This window comes from Mytilus edulis, chromosome 3, assembly GCF_963676685.1.
Source record: "Mytilus edulis chromosome 3, xbMytEdul2.2, whole genome shotgun sequence".
In the NCBI taxonomy this organism is placed as follows: domain Eukaryota; kingdom Metazoa; phylum Mollusca; class Bivalvia; order Mytilida; family Mytilidae; genus Mytilus; species Mytilus edulis.
Genome location: NC_092346.1, coordinates 55,977,066 through 55,995,883, shown reverse-complemented (window position 1 = coordinate 55,995,883; position 18,818 = coordinate 55,977,066). Strand labels below are relative to the sequence as shown.

The window sequence follows — 18,818 nt, the reverse complement described above, 5'->3', positions numbered from 1 at the left end:
ATTTACCCATGTTTTGCAGAATTTTGTTTGGTCATCCGCGATTTCTTGCATTCTAGGTCTTCTTTTTCGTCTCTCTTGTTCCTAAAAGTCTGTTGTCAAAACCCACAATTCCGAGACAAACTTTTGAATAAAATTAAGAATGGAAATTGGGGAATATGTCAAAGAGACAACAACCCGACCAAATAGCAGACAACAGTTTTGTCACTATTATAAGTTTATGTGTGCTAATTATTTTTATCCGTGCATGATAAAGGAATCCCAAAAATTACAGCCGATTTCATTGAGTGTGTGTAGGGAAAGGTAGAATCCTTGGTTAGCTTGCTTGTTAGCTGAACCGTGAAGTCAATATTAGATTAGGTAAAATACCCTCCTTTAAGAGTAGACTAGTCCGCCAGATAACCAATCTGTCTGTCTGTAGGACTAGACTACTTCGAAAGGAGGGTAGTATACCTTACCTAATAATGACTTCATGGTTCAACAAACCAAGGATTCTACCTTTCCCTACACACTCAATGAAATCGACTGTAATTGATTCTAGTTATTGAATTATATAATTCGTTATCATGAATTATGTGATTCGTTTTGTCGGATTGAAATCTTTAGGACGAATCTGTGAAATAAGCTTATACATTTGTAATTCGTGAAAACAGAATTTGATATATCGTTATTATAGATTATAATAGTTCGTGATAAAGGGACTAATTTCGTTTTCACAAATTTCGACGAGTAATTTATTCAGCGCTGATCAGTTTTTGTCGGAAAACAAATAAATATTTTGGATTGAAATTTAATTGCCCTTGCACAGATGATACATGTACTTTTTTCCATTTTCATAAAATAATTTCTCCTCCAGAGCATATGCTAAGCGAGAAGAAGTGCAACTGGACACTTTGTCAGAATGGGTCAAAACAATCAGGTCTCTGATAAAACGTCGCATTCATAAGTTGAAAAACTGTGTGAATGATCGACCTAAGTCCATTTTCAGTGACAAAGAGGCTGTGAAATGTCTATCATCTCTTCAAGATAAGTATGTTGTTGTTCCTGCGGACAAAGCTTCAAATAATATTGTCTTTGTATGTAAATCGTATTACTACGAGTGTCTTATAAAAGAATTAGGAATAAATGAACACTCAGGTAATCCCACATACAAAAACATATCATTTGACAAGGATGAGATTTTGGCGAATCATAAGTCCTTCATGGCTTCTATGAACATTGCATTGAACAACAAATCGGAGGACTTACCTTGTTTGTATTGGATACCTAAACTTCACAAAATTCCGTACAAACAACGGTACATTGCCGGCTCATCTGCTTGTTCTACTAAAGAATTGTCCATTAGATTGACTAAAATTCTGTCCGCAGTTAAAGAGGGTCTTCAGATATACTGTGTAACTGTTTACTCACGTAGTGGTATTAACCATATGTGGATTCTGAAAAACTCTAAAGAACTTCTGGATAATTTTAAATCTCGGTCTTTTTCTGAAATTAGTTCTATTAAAACTTTTGATTTTTCAACCTTGTATACAACCATTCCCCATGTGCAATTGAAAACCCGTCTAAAAGAAATAATTCACAATGCTTTTCATCATAAAAATGGTAGCATACGCTATAAATTTATCACTTTGGGATACCATAAGGCATATTTTATTAATAAGGAACAAAAGGGTAAAACATACTACACAGAGGAACAAGTGATCAGTATGCTGGAGTTTCTTATTGACAACATATTTGTTGAATTTGGAGGTAGACTTTTTCAACAAATTGTCGGCATTCCTATGGGAACGAACTGTGCGCCTCTCCTTGCCGACCTCTTCTTATTTTCATATGAATCGGAGTTCCTTCAGACACTTGTCAAAAACAAGAAGATCAAAGAAGCCAGGTTATTTAATTTCACTTTCAGATATATTGATGATGTTCTTTCCATTAACAATCCGAACTTTTCTGATTGGATTCCATTAATATACCCACCAGAACTAGAAATTAAAGAGACCACAGACACGGCTTCCTCTGCCTCATTTTTAGACTTATACCTCGAATTTGACATACACAGTCATCTCAGTACCAGAATCTATGACAAACGAGACGATTTTAATTTTGAAATTATCAATTTCCCCCACCTTAGTAGTAATATACCAACTTCACCTGCATATGGAATATACATTTCCCAACTTATTAGGTATTCAAGAGCTTGCAGCTCCTATTCAGACTTTGTAAAACGTCACCAGTGTCTGAGCAGAAAATTGATGAACCAGGGGTATGTCAAAGAACGTCTCGTCCTTTTTCTAAAAAAGTTCATCGGAAGATACCCAGAACTTGTTGATAAATATTCCGTATCAACTTCACAAATAATACAAGATGGTCTTGAAGTATAGATTTTGCGTACTGACGTTTGTTATCATCTTAATTACGTATTATAGTATTCTTTTATATGTCTTTTTTAGATATTCATTTGAAGTGACTCTGTGGTTACGTAAAACAACATACTTTGAACGGCAAAATTATTTCATTTATTGATATTACTTTTACTTAAGGATCTTGACATACTATGAATGACTAAACTATTTTATTCAATAAGACTACTTTTTCTGTTTAGTCTGTTTTTTATGATATACATTTGACGTGAAACTGTACTTATGTATCCCATCATACTTTGAACCACACCATTATTTTATTTATTATTATTACTTTTACTGTTAAATCTGGTTTTTTGTTATATCTACTTTACGTGAGTCTGCATTTATGTATGCCGTCATACGACAAAATTATTTTTATGTCTACCTGTGCGAATTTCAAACGCGCAATTTTACACCAGTAATGAAAACCTTCTATCATTTATGGGTAGACTTTACATAGATAAATTCAGCCGTATTTGACGTGAAACTGTACTTATGTGTCCCGTCATACTTTGAACCACACCATTATTAGGTCTTTCCACTTTTCTGTGGAAAGACCTATTGTTTTTCTTCTGATTTTTTTTTTTTTTTTTCTTCCGCCTAATTTTGTTCTTCGATAAACATTTGTTTCGCAATATGTCGCTTAGATATTTTGTATATGATATAGAACAGTTTATGCGCTTTTGAAATTTACCCTGCGTAAACGAATACTTTTCTTTGTAGGAGTTATCTCCCCAAACACTGTTTTCCTTGTTAGCGCATCTCCTTCGCAACCGTAAAAGATTATGACAAATTTATTTTACAAAATTGCTCGTTATATCCTTCGCATGATTTGTCCTATTTTGACCGAAGCGATATGACCGCTCCATATGAGAGTTATTTCCCCTTATGCATCTGATATAAGTGATATGAATTTCTATCTTATAAATCATAAGTGATAGAGACCTAGGATCTTTTGATTTGAGGTCCTTGGTCCCAAAAAATGAAAATTAGGTCAAGGTCAAAGGTCAAGGTCATATTCTGATATTTGAATTTGGCTTATTTTCACTTATATCCAAAGACTGTATAAGATATCAACAAATTATTTTTACTAAATTGTTAGTTGCGACATGTCGTAAGATGTAAATTTTGATTGCAAGCGTACGTTGAAGGTAAAAGGGAGTTTTCTCCCCTCTTGTATGTAAAAATACGCGTTTGGTGATATAACTCATTAACTAAATATAATTAAGACCTATGGTCTTTTGATTTGAGGTCCTTGGTTTATGACCTTGAAATTGATCTCAAGGTCATAGCTTAATTTGACATTCTAGATTTTGACCTTTGATTTTATTCTATATGTATACATGATAAATATATACAACTTTTAGAAAAAGGTATCAAACCATTTAACCTTGAAAAAAAACAACCGGAAGTGACCTTTTGTAAACCGGAAGTAGCTATTTTTTTGTACTTTATTAATATAAAAGTATATAGAACCAGATATTTTTGGAATCAGTGTCAAGTAAATATTCAAATATAATCGGAAGTAACATTTTTCAAACCGGAAGTGACAAATTATCTCCCTTATTTAAAAAAAAATGTATGGAAACAATATATTTTTGGAATCAGTTTACTAGGAGCTATCATTTGACGATTGAAATGACATTTTAAACTTAGTTTCACAACTTTTCATATCAAAATACATTATTTTGATGGAAAGACCTGCAATTGTTCTCTGAACAATTGGTTTTTAATTTTATTTATTATTTTTACTGTAAGTCTGTTTTTTGTTATATCTACTTTACGTGAATCTGCATTTATGTATGCCGTCATACGACAAAATTATTTTTATGTCTACCTGTGCGAATTTCAAACGCGCAATTTTACACCAGTAATGAAAACCTTCTTTCATTTATGGGTAGACTTTACATAGATAAATTCAGCCGTATAAGAAAAGCAAAATGAGAATGTTAAATTTGATGTATGCCTTTTTGTGCTACGTTGTTACATTTGTTGTTTATGTAGTGATATTAAGATGATAACACAATATTGACTGTTGTACCCCTATTTTTGACATTTTTACTCTTTGAGTATGTTTGTTTTGTTCATGCATCGTTGACAATGTAATGGAATTTGATGCGACTGTCATACAAGTGAGAGGTTTAGCTAGCTATAAAACCAGGTTCAATCCACCATTTTCTACATTAGAAAATGCCTGTACCAAGTCAGGAATATGACAGTTGTTATCCATTCGTTTGATGTGTTTGGACTTTTGATTTTGCCTTTTGATTTTTGATTTTCCTTTTTGAATTTTCCTCGGAGTTCAGTATTTTTGTGTTTTTACTTTTTTCTCAGAATGAATGTATTCTATAAATGTTTGTTTTCCAAAATGAATGTCCTTTTCCAACCAGATTGTGGTTGGTTGAAGGAACTGTTTTCTAGACACTTAATGTTTTCTTGTTATCATTTAAGGCACCCTACTCAGCTGATACATTGCTTAGTTTGTGATTTTTTTTCTCATAAATCCCATTAATTATTCCGGCTTATTGGATGCAAAAGTGACTGGGCTGCATGGCTTCTGTCTGATTTGATTAATCCAAGGAGAAGGTACATTTTCAGACATATGTAATGAAGTCCTGTATTTCGGATTTGTTTTAAAATAGAAAAGCATTCAACTCATATTGAAATTAGGACTCAGTATTCTTTATAGTATGAAGAAAATTATATAATAGTAAAATACTTTCAACTGAGTTGAGGGGCAAGATCGTGTCAAGAATTGAGTCATTCGAAGAATACAATTGTGAAAGTAAACAACGAGAACCAAAGTTGAATGTCATTGCACAAATTGAATGAATTGTTATCCCTAACACACGAAGTTTATTGATATGACCAAAACAGCCTGACATACAATTTCAAAACCAACTTGTATTGTTTTGTTGTTGGATTTATTCTATATAATACAGATTATATTAAACTATAGAATATCATACTAACGAAAGGATTTATTTTTTTTAAATGTTGACTTTGTTAAATTTTATTTATCTGATATGAGCTACTTCGTGACACTCAGTTCTTTAATCAATTAATTTGATCAATAGTATACTTATAAGTTATTTTTATAAAGATATATATATAGGCTTTTAGTTCTATAAACACACCAGTCCTTTATTTCCTTATTTGGAACATGAATAAAAGGGGATAATACCCCGATATAGATAGCAATCCAACAATACAAATTCAAAAACACATCTAGAGGCCAACATATGTAGTCACACGTTATTTTATGCGGTTTTGTTACACTAAATAATTAAATATCTCACCAATTTTGGAACTAATGGTGACAAAAGTTTTGTTTCGCCTTCGACAGCGATGGTGACGGCGACTGCAGTGTAAACTATTCAGTTGCACAAAGCGGTATATTTCAGAGTTTTCTTAAATAAGAAGACATGCATGGATGTTTCATATTTTGAATACATTTTCCTTAATGATACGAAATTTCATTCTGTCTTATGTCCGATGTCCTTGTCCGGTGTCCTTGACACTGCTTAAAAGGCACTTATGAGAAAAGATAGTATAGAGAATGCAGATTAGTCTTAATTAATAAATGATAAACTACAAGGGTTGACTGGGATATCTAAATATGGTTAAATATGGTCTATCTCTTGACCTCTCGCATCTGTCAAACCCCTGCACAGGATGAGCTTCGTGAAAACTTGTAGCAACGATTGGTCCGGATGGGGACGTAAAATCCGATGCCTCATTCAAAAAGTGTGCCACGTTATCCGCACGCTAAAGAATCTTTACAACAAATATGAGGGGTCCTCAGGTGGCCTGTTGCAAGACTAAATTTCTGGTTCTATCAAACATATTCTCATTTTCTAGTTGCAGACGAAATCTCGCTATGATATCCACAAATTTCGACCAACTTTCGGAACCTACCTATTGCATTTTCTGTATACTTTGTTTTCGTCGCGAATTTGCACGAACTATTTCTTACTGGGCGCTAGGTTAACAGCAAAAAATTAAGATTATATCCCTATTATTGAATAAGACCTGTTAAATTATAAACTCATTAAAGATACCAGGCTTAAAGTTGTGTACTTCATCTACAAAAAAAATCCTATCAGAGACGCCAAATAATGTACGAATTTAAAAAGCATTTTAGACCCAAAATTCCGTTCAAGGATTTCAAAATTCACTTAATGGAATATTTTCCAGGGGTAGATGTCTTTAGTATTTCGCAAAATTCAAAGTTTTGTAAACACTCTAAACATTAAAGTCATTCCCGAATTTAGCAAACTTTTGTCACTGAAGTGAAATACTATACCCCTAAAAATTAACGGATGATAATCTGGGCTTAACTTTTATACAACTAGGGGATTTAATAAGTCTCACCACTAACTCTTTGAACAATTAAACTTTACGTAATCATTGAGTGGGCGAAATATATATATAGTACATATATAAAATAAACCGCATATATATGTAAAAACAATTCCATTTCGCTTTTCATATATTGAGATCATCAAACGGTCTGTTTTGACTAATATTTTATAATGGATGTTCGATTCGGATTCATATTAGTGTTTGTCTTGCTTCTCCAGACTGTGGATGCCGAACTGAAAAAATCGTCATTGACCAAGATAGAAGATGTATTAGAATCAGTATTTTTTGGCAGAAGAAAACTTTCAGAATTTCGTAAACTGAATCCATTAAGTAATAAAGGTATGAATAAGATAATGATTATGATCGGTGCTTTGCTTTTGTGCAAATTGGCATTTCGTTTGTGCCAAAAAAATATTTCATTTGCGCCATAAACCATTTCTCATTGGCGCCAAAAAAGAAACCTTTCATTTGCGCCAATATTACAGGAAAATACATGTAAAAATTAAAAAAAAAATAGATTTAAAAAAAAAGACATTGATAAAGCCAGTTTTTATTTGCATAATTAAACACATTACTCAGAAATCAGTCATTATAAAACCATGCGAGTTATGTTAAACCCTTGTGGATTTTATTTCTATTAGTGTTGTTATTTTAATTGATAATGTTTTCAGGATGCCGATATTTATTTCTTTATCTCAATTTGTAAATTTAAGTTTTGACAATTAGTTTAACTAACCATTGATATGATCAAACCATGCAGTTTATATTTTCCCATTTTATTGATAAGAGTATTTTGTTATTTTGAAATATAAATCGATGCGAAGATATATTTTCCAGTTAATGTAATGCAATAGTTTATTCTTTATTCATACAAGTGTGTTCGTTCCACCGGGAATGGAACCCTACGGATTATAAGTCAATGATTTTTTTGCACAAAAAATAATAAGCCATGAAACGATTATACTTAACAAAGTTCAATTGAAGTGAATGGAGGCAATTATAGACAACCGTACGGCCTTCACAAAGACGTCCAATTTGATTTTGACAATTGCACAACCGATAACAACCCATAGGCGGATCCTGGGGGCCGGCACCCCCTTTCATGGGAAAAATTTGGTTGATTATATAGGGAACCACCGAAGCATGCCTGGAGCGGGCCCCTTTAGGTCAGTCAGTGCGCCCTCCCCTTTATGAAAAGTTCTGGATCCGCCTATGCAACCGAATCACACATTAAAAATCAAAAAGTAACCACAAGTCGAAGAATATCTAGATAAACTGTTTTTATGTAACACGTCTTATTTCAGATGCCAACCTGCAACACCAAATAGCTCCAGTTAAATCTGGTCGTTCACACCAAATGGAGTCAGATGCTATAATTAAACATGAAGCTACAAGACATTTAATGGAAAAGTAAGAAACCTTTCATAATAGTGTATCCTATTTGCGAAATATTAAGAAACAGATAAATAAATAAATCACTGACTGCAAAATTACCAAAGGTCAGTTTATATTGGCTATAAAACTATCATGCCTCCGGGTAAAAAAATAAGAAATATAGGGTTAATATTTCATCTATATATAACGATTTCATAATATATATTTACCAAAGTCATTTTTGTCCATTGTCTAATGAATTATAGAATTTTCAAATAGTTATCAAAGGTACCAGGATTATAATTTAATACGCCAGACGCGCGTTTCGTCTACATAAGACTCATCAGTGACGCTCAGATCAAAATAGTAATCAAGCCAAACAAGTACAAAGTTGAAGAGCATTGAGGACCCAAAATTCCAAAAAGTTGTGCCAAATTCGGTTAAGGTAATCTATTCCTGGGACAAGAAAATCCTTAGTTTCCCCAAAAAATGAAAGTTTTGTAAACAGGAAATTTATAAAAATTACCATATAATTGATATGCATGTCAACACCGAAGTGCTGACTACTGGGCTGGTGATACCCTCGGGGAAGAAACGTCAAATCTATGCCATATTCAAATAATTTTGATTCATTTTCGACCAGAACAGGGAAGACAGCAGCTGAGCTGATGGAAGACGAAGTAATTAATACTGCCTTCAGAGAACTTGTATGTCCCTCATCAACGGTCAGATGCACACCGTCAGAATACAGAACAATGGATGGGTCCTGTAACAATAGGAATAATCCAGAATGGGGCCGGTCCTTTACTGCTCAGAGGAGATTCCTTCAACCGGTTTATGGCAAGTCATAATTTAAATAATACTTTATTTGCGAATTAAACTAAAACCAATTTTGGTTTTATCAAATACATAGATAAAATAAATATAAGAAAAACTCGACCATTATAGTATACATGTTAAAACACAGTTATTACTCTCCTTTCCTCAGTTCTAATGACTCTTTAATAAAAGAAACAACTGTTTTCATGTCATTTAAAAGTCAATGATCTGTACAGTTAAAATCACTTATAGTTATACCTTATCTTATAAATAACAAGAGCCCCAACGATTCTTGTGGTATATTGATATGGTCATCAATCAAAATAGATGTGACTACCGGATTGGCTGTGCGGGATGCATAAAAATATACTGCTTCTGTTGGTCAGAATGTTGACCAACCTTTCAGAGGCAACCTTAGTAAGGAAATAAGTTTTTACCTCATTTTTTCAATCAATTTGTTGAAATAATTTTTCGCATATAACACTTGCCACTGGACGCTATACACACAAAACAATCAATGAAATAATACCAGATATGTTACTGCCATCGTTACCTGTCTAACCTCAGAAAGAGCTCAACCCAGGTTAAAGAAGCGAGTTGGCTTCAATCAGATTGTAATTACAGAATAAATCAACAGTTTATATATTTACTGTCGTGCACATCTTACTATAAGTTCTACAGTAAATCTAAAACTTTTAGACAATAGACAATATTTACTAGCACAAACACATTTACATTAAATGGTTATGTCATACAGAGTTAAAGCTTTGATCCTTTGTTGAGCTCTTTGTTATATGGTTAATTCTTATGAGTGAGTTATCTCCTCAACATCAAGTCCATCTATTTCTTCTGCACGATATATTATTTCTCGCAAAAATAATTAGAAGCAATATTCATGAAAATTACGTTTTTATTTTGTCATTACTTTATCAATATTTTTTTATTGTTGTCTACAGCTCCCGGTGACCTGCCAAGAAATTCAAGAAACCTTCCTTCAGCAAGGAAAATAAGTAACGATATATTCAAAGCCACAGAAACTCTCCATGATAGACAATATTCTGGACTTGTTATGGCATGGGGACAACTCATAGACCATGATATTACTAAAACCCCAACAGCAGGTACGAATTTACACTATAAACAACAACATAATACAACATATTTTTGAATTACTGTAACTTTTACACTGACCAAGCCTATCATAATCCAAATGATAAATAATAGTTTGTACAACAATTAAATATATATTATATATATATATACATACACACACTGACGCATAAACAGATCATCTTGAAATTAATTTTATTCTTTCAGGAGATATTGACTGCTGTGACACAGCAAATGCAAACAAGTAAGTAATACAAGCCATGTTATCAACTAAACTATGAAGCTGTCAACCACATAGCTGGCGACACAATTATAAATTTATCAATTTCATCAGAACTTAATTATAAATGGAAAAACTAATAAGAAGACATTCCTGACAGAATCTGAGTCAAGACTGAAAGACTAGGAAATCGCTAGACGCCCGGCAAAGGGCAGCATTTCCAGTAGATCTTGTACACTTTCTGGTGTTAGATTCTCAGTCTGCATATGATATGTAACAACTGAAAGGATGAGAAAGGAATAGCTCATTCCCTTGTAACGAAACAATACTAAACTAACAACATAATTTTTAGACTTGATGTAGACGTCAACGAGACAGCAAACCAACAACACACACACACTAAAACAACATAGGTTCAGTAATGAATTAAATGTTTACAATAACTGACCGGATAAGTTTTATTTATATCCTGGCGAAGACCGGTCGATAAAACTGCTACCAAGAGATTGTACTTGTTTTTGTCAAGCAAGTCTCGCCATTTTCAGACATGCAGTTATTATCAATCAAAATAGGCGATGAATAGAAAACTGCATGTCCAATTGTCAAACACAGCAACAATCACGTTTCTGCAGTTCACTCATCTTACTATTTAAAAATCAGCTATACTAGAAATGCAAAACAAATACATGTATAAAAAAAAAATAAAGATCTCTGAAAACTTCATTTGTGTGATGCTATTGCATTTGTTTATCTGCTTTACAGTCCAATCTGCTTCCCTATTGACGTACCTGAAGGCGATGAACGTTTTTCAAATTGTCTCAATTTTGTTCGATCAGCAGCAGCAACATCTTCGACAATAAATGGATGTTTGAATGGTATGTACAGTGAATTAACTTCAAAATAAATGTGAATAACCATTACCGGGCTATTCCACACTCCGGCACCGGAGTCTTTCCTGTACTAGGAAGAAGAAGGAAAAATAGAAGATAACATCATAGGCTTTACGTACTGTTAGTGGGTCCTTGATATACTTAGTATTATAAACTTTGCACAGAACGTTGGAAGTCAAACAACACCAAATGCGCTTTCAGAAACCCCAGTTTGCTGTCAATTTTACAGCTTATTTGTTGTTACCTCGATGTTTCCTGAAAAATAAGAAAATATAACTCCAAAGCTTTCCTATACATGCTATATAGCCATTCAAAAGTGTTCACACAAAATATTCATGTGAAATTTTTGTGTACCCATACGTTTAAGTTACAAATCGATACATATATATACATGATACAAAGCAAGAAAACAGAAAATTTATAAAATATACCAATATCGTCATGATTTATTGCCATGGTAACTCCAACCAAATATGTGTTTTGACTTTTAGAATGGTTTTTTGTCTTAATACATTACAACAAATTCAAGATTATGTATAGTCATAATTTGGAATCACCAAATTTCGGACCAAAACTGGCTTTACTGCATCTGCTTCTTTCTCATCTGACAGAAAGTAGATTGAAAGGTCGATTTCATTTGTCGATAAAAACCAGAAGAAATTAGCTCATCTGGTAAGAACGAGTAGCATGAAGAATAGTCCGGGACTGCGCTGAGTGACGGCACATTTTTGGAGGTCCATGGGATCAAGTCTGTCAGATTGCAAGGCAAATTTTGACTACCCTTAAAACTATTTATTTCATTTCATTTTTTTTTAATCAAATTCTTAAACAATGATATTTGTAAAAGAATGTATGTCGAAAACAGCTTGCCTGTGAAGAAAAGAATATTGACATTACAATCGAACCATGCTATGAAGTAAATTTCTTTCAAAATACTTTGAAAGTCTGATCTGAATTTTTACAGATAAAAGAGAACAAATCAATGAACTCACAGCCTTTATAGATGGTGGAATGTTGTATGGGGCATCTGATGACGAACTTTCACTTCTCAGGGATCAAACCAATACATGTACGTTATTTGCCAATTTTTGTATACCACTTCTTGAAATACATTTCCTATTTAGAAAATCTTAAAGTTTTATACACATTTGTTAAGTTTGCCAAGTCGCATTCCTGTTTTCCCCCCTGTGTTTTATCTCAACAAAAACCAGTTTGACCCATGTGTTTCTTTATAAGAATGATAAAAGCACCTGGCCTATATATTTTGAGCGATTTGATAGACAGGACAGGACAAGACAAAACAATATTTTGTCCCAACTCTTACAAAATATTCACATAATTTTACAACTTCACATAATATAATACAAGAGCCACCCTAAGCAGAGTTATGAGAGACTAATAATTGTGCTTCTTTTCCCATATATCTTTATAGATTTGCTGAAAACAAAGGAACCTGGAAACTTACTACCCACTGGAACAAGTTTTTGTCTGATAACAGACGACCAAAATAATGATTATTGCCAGCACGCAGGTTTGTTTATTGGTCTTATGCTATATAACAACATTAGCACATATAATTTCATTAAATCATTTTGAAAATTACATATTTTGAAATGTTATCGCTATTCCAGCGAAAAAAGACTAAAGGATACTTTTCATTTTGCATATAAATCATACTGTTTGCTTTCAAGCTTGAATTGTTTACATTTTGTCTTTTCGGGGCCTTTTGAAGCTTGGTATGCGGTATTGGTTTTGCTGAAGGCAGAACGATGGTATATAGTTTATAAAATCGATGTCATTGGCAATCATACCCCATCATCTTATCCTTATGTTGATATCGATATGTCGTATGTACAGTCTTGATTATTATGAATGTGTACTCTCTTGCTCAGCAGTGTACTCAAATGTTCAGCAAGGTCTAGATCACTCACCGATAGAACACCATCAGCCGACGACAGTAAATTTGATTTGCATTCATTTGGACAAACGCTTAAGTTTTCAGAGACAATTTGATATATGGGAGTGCAAAAATCACTCCCGTTTTATCATAGGCAAGATATGCACCTCCACAATCATTGTTAACGTACATAAATTTGCATTCAAGAAGCTCAAAGTTCTATTTTTTCTTCTTACAATAGGAGATAATAGAGTAAACGTTATTCCAACGCTTGGTGCTGTGCATACTCTATTGGTTAGAGAACACAACAGAATAGCCGAGGGACTAAACAATCTAAATAGACAATGGAGTAACGGCAAGGTGTTTGACGAGACCAGAAAGATTATGGGAGCTATTATTCAGCATGTGACGTACAATGAATGGCTTCCGATAGTCATCGGTGATCAGCACATGGACCAATACAATCTAAAATCTTCCGAAAGAGGCCATGTCAGTTCATACGATTCTAATTTAGATCCTTCTATACGAAACTCATTTGCTGCTGCTGCCCTGAGGTATGCGCATTCTTTGATCATGCCAACACAAGCATACCTCGACAGAACCTACCGGAATGAAGAGAGTTTTAGTCTCGAGACTCAGCAGTTAAATCCACACATGGTTGTTCAAGAAAATGGTAGACGATTGGAGGATCTTGTGAGATGGACCACTTACAAACCATGTATGACATCAGATAGGTAATGATATTGTATGTATATTGATACAAGTATGCAGCGTGAAAATGTCAATATGGTACAATTTTTTTCATTTACTATAAGTACTCAATATTAAATTAAAAATGCTTTTCTGTATAGCTTTTTACTTTTAGAATATTAAATCTTTTTTATCTTAAATTCCTGTTCATTGAATTTGGAACAGTTTCAAGCATTGGTGTACGTCCATTTAATCCTTGTTTCTGGATATTGTAGAATGTTTGAAGATGGAATACGTAATAATTTATTTGGCATATCAGATTTGCCTGCAAGGAATGTGCAACGCGGACGAGACCACGGACTACCTTCTTACAACGAGTTTAGATCATTTTGTGGCTTACCACGGGCTAACAATTTCAACACTGGACGAAATCGTGGTGGGTTACGTGACCATTCCCGAGAAAACGCAAGACTATTGGAACAAACATATCAGTAAGTAAAATAATTAGTTGAATGTTAGTTTAAGTTTCTTGATTAATATATAGTATGATCATTTTACATCAATGTTGTATAAAAAAAATTTACTTGAAGTCAATGTAATGTGTTAGTAAACACTGTTATAAATGAGAAAGGAATTGGTGCTCATCAGAATTTTACACTGTGTTATTTTGTTCAACCACAGAAAAAAAGTACATATTTTGATATTTTCATGTCTATTTTCGGTGTGAGCCAAGGCTCCGTGTTGAAGACCGTACATTGACCTATAATGGTTTACTTTTATAAATTGTTATTTGGATGGAGAGTTGTCTATGTAACAAAATAGACATAAAAAACTCAAAATATGTACCTATTAATAACATGGTTTCCTTAATAAAGTGTTCCTGTTTAAGGAAGCTATATTGACCCAATGGTGCCAACTGGTAAAGTTAAAGTCATCCCTTCGAAAGTTTTACGAATGCCATCACGGGTTTGTTGTGTAAACTCTTCGATTCATAAAGTTTCCTTACCATGAACATTATAATGGTGCCTGACAAAAGCCCTAATGGAAATTTTGAAACAAGGGTTTTAATATACATGTATGTTCTCTATTGGAATTTTTAAAACAAGAAAATACATAGTTTACAACCATAGCATATACACTGGGTATACCACATGACACAATGTATCAATAGTTTAAGCGAAACTTGAATTGATATACACAATTAAAACAGATGCACTGATGAATAACTTTGGAATAACAGATTATATCTTAGATAAAGTATGAACGTGGAAACCTTTATTTGTCAACATTTTTTTTTACCTCAAAACAAACAAAAAAAGATATATTTCATTTTCCTCATACCAATAAACTTTAACAAAATTTCAGGTATTTTTTTGTTTTAAAATTAGTATCAACTTATTTCCTACTTTTAGATCGATTAATGATATAGATCTGTTCGTTGGTGCTATCACAGAAAGACTTGCACCGGGTGCTGACGTTGGTCCAACATTCGCATGCTTGATTGCCAAACAGTTTGATGTGTTAAAGAGAGGTGATTCGTTCTGGTATGAAAACCAAGGACAACAAGGGTTTTCTGAAGGTATTTGTTGATTCTTTTCTGTCAAGATAAAAACCGCAATAACTCATTTAGTTGTATAAAGTTGTATGTTTAATACAGTGTCTGCTCTATGGTCTGGTTGTTGTCTCTTTGACACATTCGCAATTTCCATTCTCAATTTTACAGTAGTTTCTCCTTTTCCCTTTTGTGTGTTTAATTTTGTTTGTATATTAGGTATCTGTGTTGGTTTCATATTAATGGAAGTATTTATATTTTGATTTTAAATGCTATATAACAGTTCATTTTGATTTGCAGCAAAGGTTAATGCCATAAAGAGAGTGAGACTTTCCAGTCTGCTGTGTGAACATTTTGGTTTAGCTACCATCCAGCCTGACCCATTCAAAATAGAAAGAGAAGGGAGATGTCCAGGGTCATCGTAAGTATATTAAGTATCTGGTAACTATAACCAAGGGCCGCGATCCAGCGATTTTAAAAGGGAGAAGGGGTTCCCAACCAAGGAGAAAAAAGGAGGGGGTCCAACTGAATTCCTGGTAACTATAACCATCGTTATGTTGGCGAGTACTTGTTAGTACCAGAGGTGGTGGATTTTGGTCCCATTTAGGATATTTGTTTTGTAATTATAACTCATCTAAAGAAGGCGAATGAGGCGAACGTGTGATACATAAAATTCACCAAATGCGGTGGTAAATTCGTTAACATATTGCACATTTCCTAAACAAGTAAGCTGGCATGATGCAGCAAAAAATGATTTCAGAACCAGTGTACAGCATATAACCTGAATAGAAGGGTACTGCACAATAAAGGTCCAGTTTATAATGCTCTGTCAGCAAAATACTCATTTAGTGTTTAATTGAAAGTATTGCATACAGATGATTCAGTTTCGTTCAGTGTTTTATTGCCATATAAAAAAGTATATACAAATGTCTGGGAAAAAAAGATATCTATGACAATGTGCTTGGTTTCTACAAAATGTATCAGTTATATAAAAACAAATCTTAAACCAATGGAAAAAACCATTTTTTTTTCGGACACTTCTCTTCTTTGAAAATCTGTTTTTCTAGAATTTTTTATTCAAACAATGTATCTAAATAGCACGCCCCTCCCAAAAAGACAATTGTTGATAACTAAAAGTTGAGAGCTTTCATACATTGTAAGTGTAACCAAACATGTATAATTTGTCATTGCAGAGATATAGAAGACAACTGTATGGTTAGATGTTCAGAGATGAGACTCTTAGACTTGAGGCCATGGAGAGTGTAATCGATGGTTCAACAATGATTCTATGTACCAACCTTATCGCAGATGTATTCCTCGTTTTCATTTCATGTATCTACCTCCTACCAGATTCATTACTCATGTATAATAAGTATTTTATTTTAATATTTTTTGTATTTTTTTTTAATAAAGAAGAAAGCGTACTTTAAATTTTTTTAATGTATGCTTTATAAGATTTATACTTCTGATACACACCAAAGAGACAAATATATAGTTGAACCTGAGATCCCGTCAGTTGCGGATCTAGAAATTTTCATAAGAGGGGGCCCACTGACTGCCTAAGGGGAGCCCGATTCCGTCACGCTTCAGTGATTCCCTATATAACCAACCAAAATTTTTCTGAAAATCATGGGCGTCAAGTTGGTTACCTATTCCCTATTCCCTATTCGTTACCTATTCCCTATTCCCTATTCGTTGCCTATTCGTTACCTATTCCCTATTCCCTATTCGTTACCTATTCCCTATTCCCTATTCGTTGCCTATTCGTTACCTATTCCCTATTCCCTATTCGTTACCTATTCGTTACCTATTCCCTATTCCCTATTCGTTACCTATTCCCTATTCCCTATTCGTTGCCTATTCGTTACCTATTCCCTATTCCCTATTCGTTACCTATTCGTTACCTATTCCCTATTCCCTATTCGTTACCTATTCGTTACTTATTTGATTTTTAATATCCTTCCCCCTTTTTAATTATGGCATGGAATAGTTTAATATGGCTGCCGTTACCATGGAAACGGCACAATTGTGAAAAAAATGAGCTTTTGGCTTTTGGTGAACTGTTTGGATATGCTTCAACTCAGAATCATCATATTTTAAAACAATGTAGGTGCCCACTATATACAGGTGTTGGATGATTTTGGCGATCATTGGAACTACTATGTTGCCATGGAAACTACACCAAAATTTTCAAAATTCTAAAAATGCTCAAAACTTCATGAAACTTCACAGTAATGATGAGCAACATTGGAGTTGGAATTTCCAAAATAGGTCTTGTTACCATGGAAACAATGCAAAAAGGTCAAAAATTTCAAAAATAAGAATTTTCCGCAAACTGGATGAAACTTTACAGGAATGGTAACTGGCATAGGCAGAGTTGGATTTTGAAGTTAGAATTTTCAAAATGGCCGCCGTAACCATGGAAACAGCAAAAATATCAAAAATTCAAAATGTTCAAACTTAATGAAACTTTGCAAAAATGTTACTAGACATCTGTAGATGCTCTCTTTGACTTTGGAATTGTCAAAATGGCTGTCGCTCACCTGGTAATAGGGGGAAGGGGTGCCTTCCGTTATTGCTAGCAATTACAAATCTAGTTGTTAATAGTCTTACATATGGTAATAGTTCTGAATTGGTTGAGGTAAAATGATCTTTTTATGACCTATTTATATGTGTTTGTGCTCAACCGATCCTTTTACTTCATGTTCGATACGCATTTGTTTCTTACTTGTTTTTTATACGTTCTACCTTTTAACTGCTTTATGTCCGTATGTTTGAAGATGGATCTTGGTTCGACGGGATGAAATCACCGTGTTAGCGCTTGCGTAAAAACGAAGATGTGGTATGATTGCCAATGAGACAACACTCCACATTAGACCAAAATGACACAGAAATTATCAACTATAGTTCACTGTACGGCCTTCAACAATGAGCATAGCCCAAACCGTGTAGTCACCTATAAAAGGCCCAGACATGACAACCTCATACAATTCAAACAACAAAACTGACGGCCGTATTTCTTATACAAAAAAATAAACGGAAATATGTAACACAAAAACAAACGATAACTACTTAATTTCAGGCTCTTGTCTAGGGACAGGCACATACTTACATAATGTGGTAGAGTTAAACATGTAAGCAGGGTGTACATCGTTTCGGAGCATGCTATTACCTTGTTTAATTCGTTCCATCACTCGCTTATAATTCGCTTATAATACGTGTATCTTACGTTGCACCTTTTAAAACATGATTTTCAATTGTTTTGTTGTCTCTGGTGGAAGATTTGGGCTCTTAGAGGTGATATAACTCTATAAGTGCATTTGTATCCGTTCCAGCGGTCGGATAATACCCTGTTAAATATTCGTTACTAATTCGCTTTTAAAAAGTTTGTTGTACGTTGCACCTTTTAGAAAAGGATTTCCAATTAAATTCATATCTCTGATGGTAACAATGTGTTCTTAGAGATGAAATGACCCCATTAGAGCGCATGTACCCGTTCCAGCGC

General features: G+C 33.7%; 1 protein-coding gene across 1 annotated transcript; it reads left to right on the top strand.

Annotated features, from left to right (window-relative positions):
• Positions 1-6,896: 6,896 nt before the first annotated feature.
• LOC139516902 (salivary peroxidase/catechol oxidase-like) lies at positions 6,897-16,773 on the top strand. Its single transcript, XM_071307325.1, has 13 exons — positions 6,897-7,100; positions 8,066-8,171; positions 8,779-8,975; positions 9,911-10,075; positions 10,272-10,308; positions 11,047-11,159; positions 12,139-12,243; positions 12,607-12,705; positions 13,313-13,805; positions 14,037-14,252; positions 15,174-15,340; positions 15,614-15,734; positions 16,507-16,773. Exons 1-13 carry the CDS (start codon positions 6,932-6,934, stop codon positions 16,577-16,579), a joined length of 2,061 nt encoding a protein of 686 aa, XP_071163426.1. The 5' UTR covers positions 6,897-6,931; the 3' UTR covers positions 16,580-16,773.
• The last annotated feature ends 2,045 nt before the right edge of the window (positions 16,774-18,818 follow it).

Excerpts from the sequence above, each read along its gene's own strand:
- LOC139516902 (XM_071307325.1), top strand. The coding sequence starts at position 6,932 with ATGGATGTTCGATTCGGATTCATATTAGTGTTTGTCTTGCTTCTCCAG. Across the intron at positions 11,160-12,138 it reads AATAAATGGATGTTTGAATG|ATAAAAGAGAACAAATCAAT; the intron begins GTATGTACAGTG and ends GAATTTTTACAG. Across the intron at positions 13,806-14,036 it reads CCATGTATGACATCAGATAG|AATGTTTGAAGATGGAATAC; the intron begins GTAATGATATTG and ends TGGATATTGTAG.